We start from the raw sequence: 13,961 nt of genomic DNA, 5'->3' as shown, positions 1-13,961 counted from the left end.
AGACAATATTAGTGATGGGAGATTGGACAGGCAAGGAGCCAATATTGCACAAGTGACGTAAAGGGTGTTTCTGCTAAAAGGGAGGGCATCAACCAGGGGCTTCACCAGTCCACTTCATTTGTAATATGATAAATCAGCACATATGGTGTAGTGAGTAAACATAAAAAAACAGATCTGAAAGGTGATTTCAGAAAGCAGCAGTTGGTCAGATAACATTAAAACATTCTGAAGTTCTGTTTATTTTGAGCAATCCTGAACATACAACAGGCATGTCATTTAAACAGATTTAAACTTGTATTGCACATGTTATTTTTCAGAGCTGCCTTGCAATCTTTCAGCTTTGTGAAATAACCCGAGGGCAGCTTCAATCATATATAACTCACTGAGGTGAGATTGATTCAACTTCACAGCAAAACGCATCATTGACATCAATCTTTACACATAATTTAGCTCTTTTGTACTGAGCCTCTTGAGATCTATTTTTCATAAAACAAGAAACATTCTGCCAGTGGGGTGAAATAAATCCACTTGTCCCATAGTATTTTGATTTGTTTCAAGAATGGCCCTGAAATAAGATATATAACAGTGTATAAAAAGTCTTCAAGGATCATTTTAAAAGGCTTTGTGTCTTTGGTTTGACTCAACGATATTTGCATTATTGGGCAGCCTTTAAATGAGAATAAACACAATAAAGACCCTACAGATGATGATATTCTTGTGCTTTCTCTTTTTCATAACTAATGTTTAACATTTCTGAAACACATGATGCAGAGAGATGTTGGGATGAGGTTAAAATGTTCTCGATAGAACCTGAATTTACCACCAGCACTAGAATTCACCAGCAGATGGAGACAGAGGAAAATGAATGGGAGATGGTAAAACAGCAGAGGAATCCAGTCCAACCATTATTTCTGTCAGTAATCAGCCAGAACAGTGCTTGTATATAAACCAACCTCTGTCTTTAGAGATGTGTGCAGTGTGACGTCTTTTATCACATCCTCATTTTGGTGACATTTAAAGGATTTTCTGCTCACAAATGTAACATCCTGAGTTTGTCATTTTATTCAACTTTTAAATACATTTTGAGGCTACTTCTGCCGAGAGTGATGTCCTCTTTTATTCCTGTTACAGACATTTGGAAACTGCTCAGTAAAACACACAATTGTGGGATAACAGCCTTGCTCAAGGGCACCTCTGTGGTGGTAATGATGGCAGTGAGAGGAACTTTGATGTCCTTCATTTATGTCATTAAAACACATTATCGTTACACCTTCACCAACACTGAGTGAAGTCATTTAATCGTAATGAACCCATTCCTCTTTGGGTAGAGGCACTGAAAAAACAATGTGGTAAGTTTTATGAATGAGCTCTAGGGGGCACTGCGTCATCATCACCATGGAGAGCGAGAGAGCGAGCGAGAGAGGGAGAGAGAGAGAGAGAGAGAGAGAGAGGGAGAGAGAGAGAGAGAGAGAGAGAGCGAGGGGAGGGATGATAGATTCCATTTCTATTCTACCTTTAATCCAACTGTGAAATTCATAAGTAAAAGGCAGTATTTTTTTTTTCTTCTCAGGTACTTCTCTGAAAGACCATGCACTGCTGCATCAACTCTGAGTTTCATCATCACACCTTGACGAGAAAAAAAACCCCATGACCGGCGGGCAGAAATATGTTGCTAGATATACTATATTGATCATGTCTTGAAAAAGAGAGAAAAAAAATTGAGAAGGTTAAAGTTCTTTAAATGAAGGTACGCCGGGAAGTCTAAACTCCTCACCTAATGAGCCATGCGACGGCGGCCACGCTGACTTTTCTACAGCATCAAAGATAATTCTCCTAATTAACCTCAGACATGTGCAGGGGAATGCAAAGTTATGTTTATCGGCTATCAGGAGCTGCTTGTCTAATTACTAATGAATGTGTTGAGACTCAGTAATGTAAAGCACAGGCAAATAAGTCGAGACATGCACGTCCGTTTCTCCACTTTAAACATTTTATTACAGACAAAAGAAAACAAAGGAAGTATTGGTGACACAAAATGAATCTAATGCTGGTACAGCAGTATTGCACCAACAACAATTTCTGAAAAAATATTTATTATTCTAATAATCATGGTGTTTGATCAATAATAATAATAATAATAATAATAATAATAATAATAATAATGCACCCTGATGAAAATAAGCCAAAATGTTACTTCATATCATTCATAAATAGATGTGAAACCTGCAACCAAATTAAATAGAATGACCATATTGTAAAACATATGATATTCAACAAAACAAAATGGGTTCTCTCATCACTGGCTTTACAAATTAAAGAAGTACATTTGGCAGGTTTATACACAAAATTAAAATATCTACCCCCATGACTGTTCCTCTGAAACGCAAATCCTGCTACAGTGAAAAAAACAAAACAAAAACAAAATATCCTCAAGAATTTTTTTTTCTTCACAAAAAATGATAAAGATGAGTTCAACACAATTCTAAAACACCTAATAAAACTAGTCAAAAACTTTAAAACCCACTGTTATGTTTTTTTTTCTTTAGTAACATTTCACATTTAGCAACTTTTTTTTTTATTCACCTGTACAAGTGGTGTCGGGACTAAAGGGGAGGTGGGCGGGGTTACAGGTGGGGTGGGGGGGCGGTCCTTACTGACCGAGAGGAGGAGGAGCTAAAAGGAGAGGTATCGACCTTTGACCTCTACAGTTCTGTAACGTCCTGAGGCCGTGTGAAGAGAGTGACACTCTCTATCAGAGCTCCGCCAGTTAAGGAGGAACTGGAGCGCTTTTCGGTCTTTTCTCTCTCTCGTTCGGAGAGAGACACGACCAGTGAACACAGTTTCAACACAACTTTTAGTGTGTGTATTCCCTCACTGAATCCGCCTGCACGAAAATCACATAACCAAACGAAAAGAATGTTTTTAAAAAAAAGGAAAGCAAGGGACTGCAGCTAAATACACACATAAGAGGGATCCATTTTGGTGATATTTACAATCACTCTGTGAGAAAGAAAGGAAATGAGGGAGTCCTTTAATATGGGCAAGGATGATTTACAAATGTCTTATGTGTTTGTGACTATCTTCATTAAAATTTTCTGCTTTGCTTTCACTCAGTCGGTCATGGAGTACATTCACCCCTGCTGAGGTGACTATAATCTAGTTTCCTGCATTAGCTTTTCTACCCAAAACCCCTTCGCTTTGAGTATGCTTAGAGCATTTCATCTCCCCGATGAGGGCAGTCCATGGCAAACACAGAGTAATGGAGTGAAGGGGAGAGAGAGCATCTTTAAAAAATTCAAAACAAAATGAGAAGACATTTTTTTTTTTTGGTCTTCATTTCCAGTATGTTGGCATGAGCTTAAAGCTCAATGCCCCCGCAAAAAAAAGGGAAAGTTCACTGATAAGAAAAAAAAAAGAAAGCAAGAGAAGTGCCTCAGGCTTCTGGCCGATTTAAGTGCTTGGCAAATAGGTGAAGTTACTGTAGCAGTCTTTGGGATTTTCGAAATCCGTCACAAAAAAAAAGAAAGAAAAACAAAATGGTGTAGAAGCTGATACATCGATGACGTTATGTTGGAAAGCTCCCTGGAGTCTGACATTTGGAGGTCTTTCAACTTCAAGTGAGGTAGAGAGGCTTGTCCCGAGCTCCCATGCCACTGCTGAGGAAGAAGAAACAGTATTAGTGTATGTCTGGATACAAGTAAATACAATGATGTTCTGACCGGGGATGCATGGTATTGGATTTTGGCAAATGTCCTAAATGCAGCTATTTTCTTTCGATACTAATATATGCACATATTTTGTCCACCTTATTACAGAAAACATCAGGACTCAATCCCATTTTCAATTTCTGTCCCTACCCCTGCTTTTCAAGTTTCCCCTTGCCCCTCAGAACAAAGTTACAAGAGTTAGTGGCTGATATCTCCTCCTTTGAAATGGGACAACCCTTCAAGACCCTCATATGTCATCACTAGTTGTCAATGGCGTGTATGTAAACAGACATGAGCACATTTCCAGTATGCTGTCATCAGCTGTGGTGATTTCTCTTGTGTTATCACAATGCAGTTTGCCGTTTATCTGATGGACAGATACAAAAGCATGGATGCTCGCCATTTGTTTGCAACTTTACGCCATCAGTCAAGTCATCAAACAAAAAAGAACACTGCTTCATTACCTCGCTAGCTGACTAGCTACCAGCTTTAGCTTTGGCTTTATATGCAAACATTAGCAACCCGTGCATCTTCGCTGCTGGACTTTCAGGTGAAGTTCAGGTGTCACATGCCATCAAAGTGGGGAATGCTGCATTGAGATATGTCAAAACATGGTACTGTCATGTTATGGACATCAGCTCCAACAATGTAGCATTAGCTAGCTAGCTAGTTAGCTACGGAGTCATCAGCAAACTAGATTGTTTTATGCTTGTTATAAAGAAAATTATCAAAAGAGAATGAAACAGCAGAGAGATCCCATCACTCCTGGTTTATTGATTGACACACCTTCATTGTTAGCCACATCATCATCATCATCATCATCATCATCATCTTGCCGTTGTCTTTTTAAATCTGTTTCTCTCTCTGCCTTGAGCTTATTCGTGCTGCTGTCATGCTCGGCCTTCACCTCTCCATCACTGCCAAGTCTTCACATATTCATTAGCTTCATTATTCCATCAGCCCATCAGTCTCAGCAGAGTCATCATCAGCCATCACCACCACCAGTTTCTGGACTCCATGAGGGGATTTATCTCGCTGCTGCTTGGGGCAGACGGCCCTCGATTACAAAATCTCCCCGTAGAGTCTAAGCTCAAGAGACTTTTCTGACAAGGCCTAATTATCACATATCATCTGTCATAATAAACAATTATCTTTACCTCATTCACTTGTCTCTCCTGATTGAAATATTACTATGATTACTCTTATCGGAATGGCAGATGCTTTTTGAAAATGTACACAATCACATTTAAATAAGAAAACTATTTAGTAAACGGTTTGCGTGGCATTAAAGCGTCATTACATCGGCCTGTCTTGTCGGCAGAAATCAATATTATCATGCATCCCTAGCTCTGACTATTCCCTCTTTATCCTACATTTTCACCAGGAAATCCTGGTGAGATTATGAAATCTTTTCAAGGAAGGCCTAGCTACAAAAAAAAAGCTTCAAAACAAACAGACATCAGTCAGTATAAAGAAAAAAAACAAAAGTCAGAATTTGTAGATCACTTGGTGCTTGAAATGTCAAATACAAAGCCAGTTCTGCAGTTATCGTTCCTGACACACTGAGAAGAATTCAGTACCCTCCAGAACTACAATGATCTGACACTGAGTGAGAAGGTTTTAAGCACACACTCAATCGACTTCAAAGAACATCAAACATGATTTGACCCAGGCGTGATCCCATTTGACATAGAGATGAATCAGCTCTAAATACAGGAGATACTGACTTCCAGCTCTGCCGCCTCTCGGAATAGCAACACCAAGTTTCAGGTGTGAGACAAAACAACGTTCCTCTTGTACCTGCTCGAATGGCTTGATTCAATAAGGCAATGTGTGCTGAGCGAAACACAGGGAAACTTAATTGGATGTCACACTTTTTGCGAGCTGGGTAATAGCATTGTTCTACTGCTGCAATGCTCATTTCAATTTCAAGGAGATGCTTTGCTTTAGCAGGGAAATCGCAGTTTATGATTAATACTGTCTGAGTCTCTGAGTGTGAAAGTGAAGTGCTTTAGTGCAGCTCATTTGGAAAAATGAGTAACTGTCAGACAACTACTTGCTATTCTCAACAACTGAATGTCCCAGAATGGATTTACAGAGGCAGACACATTTTTATTTTGGTCTTCTTGCGGTTAACTCGATGTGATTTCTTCTTGTTTATCATGTCCTTGACACAACATCCACTGCTACCATAACACAATATCAGGGTCTCATGTGATGAGCTCACCCGCAGTGGTTGGGTCCACAGTCCCTGTTGCAGTACTCGCTGTCCCAGTCAGGGTTCTGGCCGTGTACTGGGTTCGGGGCCCCTGGAGACTGCGAGCCCCCGACACTGTTCTGGTAATCAGCCTGGATATGGGAGAATCCCTGTAGATCAGAGAAGAGGAGAAAAAGCGTTGAGATGACAGTTTACAGAGCCATGAGGCCAATTGTTGTCAGTGCCTTTTATTAGTTGCTCCTGAGCTTAGGGCATGGGGAACGTGAACATCAGTTTACTCTCATGGCTTGGTTAAAAAGGAGTTTCAAAATCATAATTCCTACACAGACATGACGCCCTGCTGGACTGGAGACATTATAGACTTTGACATCTATGTCAAACTGGAACGGCCATCTTTGAACAGAGGAGGTGGCCTACGACATTACTTATCACCCACTTACAATGCAGTACTGAGTTCCCTCCCCAGACAGCTCAACAACTATTCACACCAGGGCGAACGAACCAGCGACCCACAAGTGGCCCTAACGACTCTGAAACTCAGAGCTCACACGTAATGACTCTGTAAGGACACTCCCACACAGAGTTTAAAAGGCTGCAACTCCGCTCCAGTAAGTTAGAGCTGAAGAAGCCTCTTGGATGAAAGGTGAAACGTCTTCAAGAAACTGAAACAAGTCCAGTTGCCTACGATACAGCACTTAGTATATTGACTCAGAGGGAGAGGAGAAAAATGCTTAGGTTTTCAGTAATTGGGTGCCAATAAAAAGTTGCAAAAAATGTTTTTGCCTTGTTTTTTCTTCATTTATATGCTAAACGTGTGACTGAGGCCCGTTTTATAATATAATGAGAGCAACTGACGAAAACATCCGAAGGTTTTAATTTCAATCATAGTCAGAAAAGCATTACAACAATGCATTGACGTGTAATAAATATACATCAACAATTATCAGTGATTAAATATAATATTCAATGTGATTACAGTGATTTTATGCGTCATCATATTCACATTTCACAGATTTTTAATAACGGCCACACCGACCTGTTGGCTGAGAGGAGGGGAATGCAGAGGCGCCTGGAGCCCCATTTGGTGCGAGATGATTGGCTGCGACTGCTGCATGCGGATTGGCTGGTTGAGCAGGGAGCTCTGATGCAGGGAGAGCTGGGCGTGGGGGTGCAGAGGTGGGCTGATCTGGAAGGGAGCTGGGGGAGAGGCACTCATGCTGGGCGGCAGCATCTGGGATTGGCTGAGGGTCTGGGCCAGGGTGTGGCGGGGCGGCCCGGCATAGCTCTGGAGGTCCGACAGGGGGAAGGAGCCCGGCGGGCCCAGGTAGGGTGAGGAGGGCTGGGGGGGCACGCTGTACAGGGGCTGCTTCGGGGGCAGCATGTGGGAGGGCTGGCTGGTCTGCTGGGCACTTTTTGGTTCAGGGTCGTTGTAAGTCTGTGGAGGAATAAAGCAATTTTAATAAGATCACTTTAATTAATGACCTTGAACCTGAACACATCACAATAACACATTGATCATCACTCATCAACACAGCCCCCCTCTTGTTTTTTTTTAATAGCAGCATCCATTACACTCAAAACTTCAGCCCTGACCTGCATCTTGAAGGGAAATTCTGTTAGTAGTTAACTGAATAGCAGCTGGATTGCTATGCTATCCTGTTTACTACAACAGCTGTGGGGATTTCCAGAGGACTTCCTGTCTTTACTTTTTTTTTGGACTTGCAGACAAGGTTTTAAAGGAACAGTTGTTTATTCCCCTTTTTGCAAAAGAGATAGATGAGAAGACTGAAAGAGCAAGCTGCCAGTTCCAGTTTTTTATGCTAACTAAGCTTCATTTTTAATGGACAGGCCAGTGAAGTCTTTTTAGGTTAATTTTGCTTTCGATAGCCCCATTAACAGGTTCATTTTTAACAAAAAAATGAAAAATCAAGTGAAATACAGGAGATGCTTTCCTTTTAGTCCCGTGCTCAACTGACTCAATGAGCTTTAGCGCACCACATTAGTCAGCTAGCTTTTTCTGCTAGGTTTTCTGACATGTGCTGAACCGAGAGGCTCTCCCAGATTGATGAAGTGACAGGTAGTTGGGATGTAGCTTTCGTTTGTGTGAGCTGTCCAGCAGTCAGTCCTCAAAGCTAGCTTTTTTTCAATGCGTTTAGTTACAATAGCTGTCGATGGCATGACGCACTGGCTTGCATCACATTTTCTTCCCCTGGCAAGCTATGATGGGATCTTTAGCTGTCAGCCATCTTTGAACATGGCAGCTGGGTGCTTGTTCTTAATGTGGTACAGCATGGTGCTAGTACTACTACTAAACTGTAGAGTAGCATCACACAATTTACATTTGACTTCATTGCCTTTCTAGAGGAAACCCCGAGCCTACAGACTGACACATGTAACTGGGCAGAAATATTCTCAGTGGTTCACTGTTTAGTGATAGGGATCTCATGTCTATCCGGGGGATGAATGTTACATTTAAATTTATGTTGAATTTGCTGTATTTTTTGGAAACCTGCTTGCCAAATCTCTACCCCAGACGATATGAGTAAAATCTTAACATGACTTACGGACACAATTGACAAATATTTGATAATAACGCCCAGGCTGACAAATTCTGGAGTTTCCCTTTAAACATTTCCCCACTGCCTCCTCAGAACTGGTTAATTATGTTCTGATCCTCGTCAGCTGCCTCACTGCAGAGCTGCTTGTTTCTCGTCTGCCCGGTGCAGCAGTCCAATACAGTTTTAACAGGACAGTTGACACTTAAAGCTCCTAACAGCAAATCCTTTTCAGCATATTGATGCTGACTGTGTAACGAGACTGTATATTTTAAATTTTCCGTCCACCCTTTCCTCACTTAACACACACATGTACACACACAGGCTGGGAGAAGAGTAAACAGGGTCGAGGTTAAAAATGGACACAGTGCTTTAAAGTAAAACCACCAAACTCTGTCAAGATCACCAAAACTTCACTTCACCTTTTCTCATTTTGGACAGTATCACTCCGAGCAGGTGCAGCACCCCACAAAATACACCACCTCCACCTCCACTCCCGCCCCACCCTCCCCAGGCCCCTATGATGACCTGTCAGATTGCTCATCTCCAGCCATCAGTGTTGATTAGAAGGTAATGGAGCCCATTTGTATGAATAGAGCTGGGGCCGAGGTAATGATCAATAGACACCTTGACAGATAGATGGGAAAAGGAGAGGGACACACACACGCACACATTCACACAGACACACACATATATATGCAGGAGCCCATGCAGAGAAATGAGGCTGTTTGCCTGCAGAACAAATGGAATGACAAAAGGAATCTTCCCCACACTACATTGTGTGTTGTTAATACAAGACGGCACTAAACAATGCAATCCACAGCCCTCCTCCTTGCCTTTCTTTATTCCTCGTGCTACTATGCAGGTGTGTACAAGACGCCATCATTCACTGGGCAAAAGGGATGTCATAGATCTGAATTAGCAGGAAGGTGTCAGAGGTGCAAACAGCAAGAAATCCTATGATTGCTTGCGTCGATTTGGATGTACTTCCTGTTGTAGATGATAAGATGGAGGAAATCGATGATCTAATGCATGACACAGGTGTCTGCTTGTGTAGGATAAATGTGAGGCTTCCTACAGATGCATATAAAACAGACTCAAACCTGAGATCATATGCAGCACACACGAGAGAGCAATCATTTTCTATCCTCCATCTCTAATAGATGTGTCCATATGCTCGTGCGCTCCGATTGGCTGACCCCTCCCCCAACTATATCACCACACCAACTACGATCCCCAACCCCCAACATCTGCACCCTATGGAAATCAGGTATTGTTCCAAATACGGCCTGCTCTTTTTGCATCAGATGCCCCCACCCACCACCACCACCACCACCTCATCCCAAGGAAGCCCCGCCCAGCCCATTAGCAGGGATTTTCCATCCAATCCATCATCAGTCTTAGCCAGGGCCTGTGTGTCATATGCGTTACCTTGGAAACCAGACTGGCTCGGTACGCGGCCAAAGCTTTCAGGTACTCCTTCTTAGCCGCCTCGGTTTTCCTCTTGTACGCCTGTGAAGAAGAAAAATATCAAAACAAGAGGCTTCGGGTGAGAGGAGAGGTTGACATGCTCATAAATGGGCACACACACACGTTTGTCTCTCAACACACACACACCTTTTTTATCTAACACTTTCTTAAACACACCATGCGCACACACGCACACAGACACACACACACATGTCCTTAATGTTCCCTTTTCCATCAGAGCCAATGGTACAGAACACCTCTATTTCCTCATCACAGCACTAAAACTCCCTCATCTCAATGTGTCTCCCTCTATTGTAGCAACACATCATTTCCATTCCAATCCACCTAGAGAAATGAACTGGAACTTCTCTCTCTCTCTCTCCTTTTAGCTCCGCAATAACACTCCTATCAGCATACTGACATTAGTGATACACCAGAATGGTTGTAGTCATTTGGCACATTAGGATACGATCCCTGCCTGAGTATGAGTTTTGTTTGAAACTGCCTTCCATATTGTTGCCGTGATGTACAAACTTCTGCTGTCATACAACTAACTGCTGCCGCTGCCTTGTTTGAGTAAAGTATAAAGAATGTGGCTTTATGAGTGCATATGGATGTGTGTTTCTGCAGGCAGGTATTGTCTGTGGAGGATTTAGAGTGTTTGAAAATAGGGTTATTAGCTATAGGAGCTACAGGCAAAACCATGTCTATTATGCAAAACAGAAGGAGAGAGTAGTATGTTGTATGTTGTCACAAGAAAACCAAAGTATATTTGCATTGTGCTTTTTCTGTAGGGCTGGGTATTAAATCTTTTTTTATACAAGTAACAACTGGTACTGAAAATGAATTATTTTATCAACACCTAACTCTGAGAAATATAAACTTTTCATATAGCAAAGAAGGTCAAACGTGTGCGTAAAAGCAGCCATACAGGAAGTTTTCCTAATTTATAAATCTGATCAACTATGGTTGTCAGCTGGTGTCCTGCAGGGCTCTATACTGGGCCCACTCCTGTTCAGCATGTACATTAATGATTGGCCTTCTGTGTGTGGAAAATGTGACATCTTAATGTATGCCGATGATACAGCTATTTTTGGTCATGGTAAAACTACAGAGGAAGTTGCAATCAAGCAAATAGATGCTATGTTGAGGGTCGCCAATGCTGTTTGGGGTTCAGTGTGTCAAAAGCAGATTGTATGTTGTTCTCCAAAAGCCACAGCATAGATGTATAACCTGATATCCTCATCTCTCAAGAGAGGCTACAAGTTGTAAATATAATTCTAGGATGCCCATTAACATCAGGTGAAGGGACTGCCGATGAAAACTAGCCTTTCAGCTAACTCAATTTTTGTATTTAAATCTGCAATTGTCAAAGAATAATTTATTACCTATTATACATCAAGTAGTTGCATCCATGCAATCTGATTGGTCAACTAGACATTTAGAATGTGAACAAATCAGCATGACAGCACACCGAGCTCATAGCTTAAAATATTCGGCTACTCCGCCATTTTCATGATACGGTGCTACTAGCTTAAAAATACATGTGAATTTCCCAGACGTAGAAGCTAAATCTGTTCATGGAAAAATATTTTTTCAGCAGATGTCTTAGTTCCAACAGCACTAAGCTAGCAATTGCAAGGCAGTGTTGAGTGTGTATTTATGTAGTTTGGGCAATCCAACAATCTCCATGAATCGTTAACATCAGCTCAAGTTATAGGGGAGTCTACTGACATGACTACTGTGATTACTTTGAAAGGTACAGTGATTGCAATATAATTCAAAATATATCAATGCTGTTTCCTTGTATCCAAAAATTGCAGCTTCCACTTAGCAATATTTGGATTTTGATAATCTTTCAATAACTGTGCAGCCCTACGGGAGACCCAATGTATTTCCAGGGAAGTGGAGATTACAAAATGGTTCAACAATAGGAATACATTTTGATTATATCTCTTTTGATTTTGTTTGGTAACTGTTGTATAATTCTAATATTACACTCAAAGGTGAGCTTTACCATCATTATTGGCACTTGAGGGATGCTTTTGGATCACTATTGTGTCAATAATGACACTAAAGCTCACCCTCGAGTGGAATATTGCTTAATTTGATGATGCCGGCGTTGGTTACTTGACAGTTTTCAATACTCTATGCTACAGATACATTTGGTAAGTCATATTTTTGTGTATCACAGAGTTGATGCTCCACACCAAGAAGAAACAGTTTGGAAAATGTAATGTTTTTAAATACACATTATATACTAAAATGCTGTCTCAACAGAATCTTTTCTTTGAAGCAAACCCTCCTCATCCCAGGAGAATCGCTACAGGCAAAAGAAACTAACGACTGCTCTTTCTCTTGGAGTTGAATACCCAAAACATCATGACCTCCTATAACTCCGTCATCATTAGCATTTCCTACCTATTACTGCTGAGCTGGAAATGACGTTAAAGAGCAACAAAAACAATAGACTTCCTGGATAGCTGAGATGCCCTTCAGCTAAATCCAAGGACGAGACGATCGTGAGGAGGGGGTTCACTAATTCTGTATTCTAGGCAGGATCAAAATAGCAGGCGAGAGATATAAATAAAGAGAGTGGAAATGAGAACTTCACACATCCCTGCTTGTCAGAGGGCCAATGAAGATGCATGGTGTGGAGGCATCAGCTATGGAGGCTGGAGGGAAACAGGAAGTGTGGACCATACCACAGCCTGGAGCTTTGTGGGAGCTCTATTTGGCAAAGAGGATGATTTTAACTTTTTTGAACCATATTTTTTGGGAAATTCTTTTTAGGTTTGATGGAAGTGGTGCCGCTACGAAAAGACGCTTTTGCATTGTTTCATTTTGTGTTTGTGCGCCTGCATGTGTTTATTCATATCTGACTGTTTGCTTTTGCAGGGCTGCATGAGCACAAGAGTATTTACACACTGCATAACATATATCAGTCCTTGACTCCTGAAATCTCCCCAGGTGCATTTATATTTTTCCCACATTGACCATTTCTTGCCCGTAAAATGTCCAACTTTGTTAGTTTCAGACTGTTTTACGGGCTGCTGTTGCACAGAATACTCCCCCTCTCCTCTTTCCCTTTGCTCGAATTAAATTTAGAAAGAAAATCATTTTTATGAGAGTCAGGGGAGTGGGGATAAACGGATGGATTATCTTTAGAAAGAGAAGAAGAAGCTCATTAAGGTGAGCTGTATCTCACAGCGATGTTCTGGTAATTACACAGCACATAACGCCAGGGAGAGGCTGCTCGCCTGCTGCAGCACACATGCCATCTACTGGCTGGACCAGAACGTGTGCATGCGACTGTGTGTGTGTGTGTGTGTGTGGTTGAATGTACATGTATGGGTACACTTGTTCTTTTATGTGTTAAAGTTTACATACAGTACTATGTTTGTGTCAGGAATGAACAAGGTGCTCATATCTTGTACTTAAGAGAAGTAGCAGTCTTTACATTTTTGTGTTGTTGCTGCTTTTGACAAAAGAAAACTTTTTTTTTTGTGTCATGCCGTAACACCAGACTATATAGTAGCTACTTTGTTCAGACTGTGAGACTGAAAAGCCAGATATTCCAGACAACCATATTCTGTACCTGCTTCTGTTCCTCTCCTAGGCTGTCCCACATGGAGGCCACAATCTTGGAGACGTCCCCGAAGGTGGCGTTGGGGTTCTGACCCTTGATGGCCGCCTGGGTGTCTCTGAAGAACAGCGCGTAAGCTGACACGGGTTTCTGTGGCTCATTAGGGTCCTTCTTCTTCTTCTTCTTTTGAGGTTTGGGTTTGGGCTTCATCATTTCTGCAGAGGCCCGCTTCTCGCTGCTTATCTGGAGGCAGAAAGAGGGATGGAGGGACGAGAGAAAAAGAGAGACATCTCTGGTCATAAATCAGTGGTTGAAAATAACTCTTTTGCTGCAGCTACTACAGAAAAGAAGCTTGAGAAGACTTTCAGTATGTATTTATAGGTATGAAGCATCCACTGGATAAAGGATAAGTAATCAACATTAAC

General features: G+C 41.6%; 1 protein-coding gene across 2 annotated transcripts in view; it reads right to left on the bottom strand.

Moving 5' to 3' along the window:
• Positions 1-1,972: 1,972 nt before the first annotated feature.
• Positions 1,973-13,961, bottom strand: part of LOC140999153 (TOX high mobility group box family member 2-like) — an 88,987-nt gene continuing 76,998 nt past the window's right edge. For both annotated transcript variants that reach the window (XM_073469429.1, XM_073469430.1), the window contains 5 exons: positions 13,549-13,779; positions 9,912-9,992; positions 6,962-7,360; positions 5,935-6,074; positions 1,973-3,656 (listed from right to left, as the gene is read on the bottom strand). In XM_073469429.1, coding sequence (XP_073325530.1) covers positions 3,614-3,656; positions 5,935-6,074; positions 6,962-7,360; positions 9,912-9,992; positions 13,549-13,779 — 894 coding nt within the window. In that variant the 3' untranslated portion in view covers positions 1,973-3,613. The remainder of the gene's footprint in view (positions 3,657-5,934; positions 6,075-6,961; positions 7,361-9,911; positions 9,993-13,548; positions 13,780-13,961) is intronic.

This window comes from Pagrus major, chromosome 7 (genome assembly GCF_040436345.1).
Source record: "Pagrus major chromosome 7, Pma_NU_1.0".
Taxonomy (NCBI): domain Eukaryota; kingdom Metazoa; phylum Chordata; class Actinopteri; order Spariformes; family Sparidae; genus Pagrus; species Pagrus major.
This window is presented reverse-complemented; position numbering and strand designations above follow the sequence as displayed.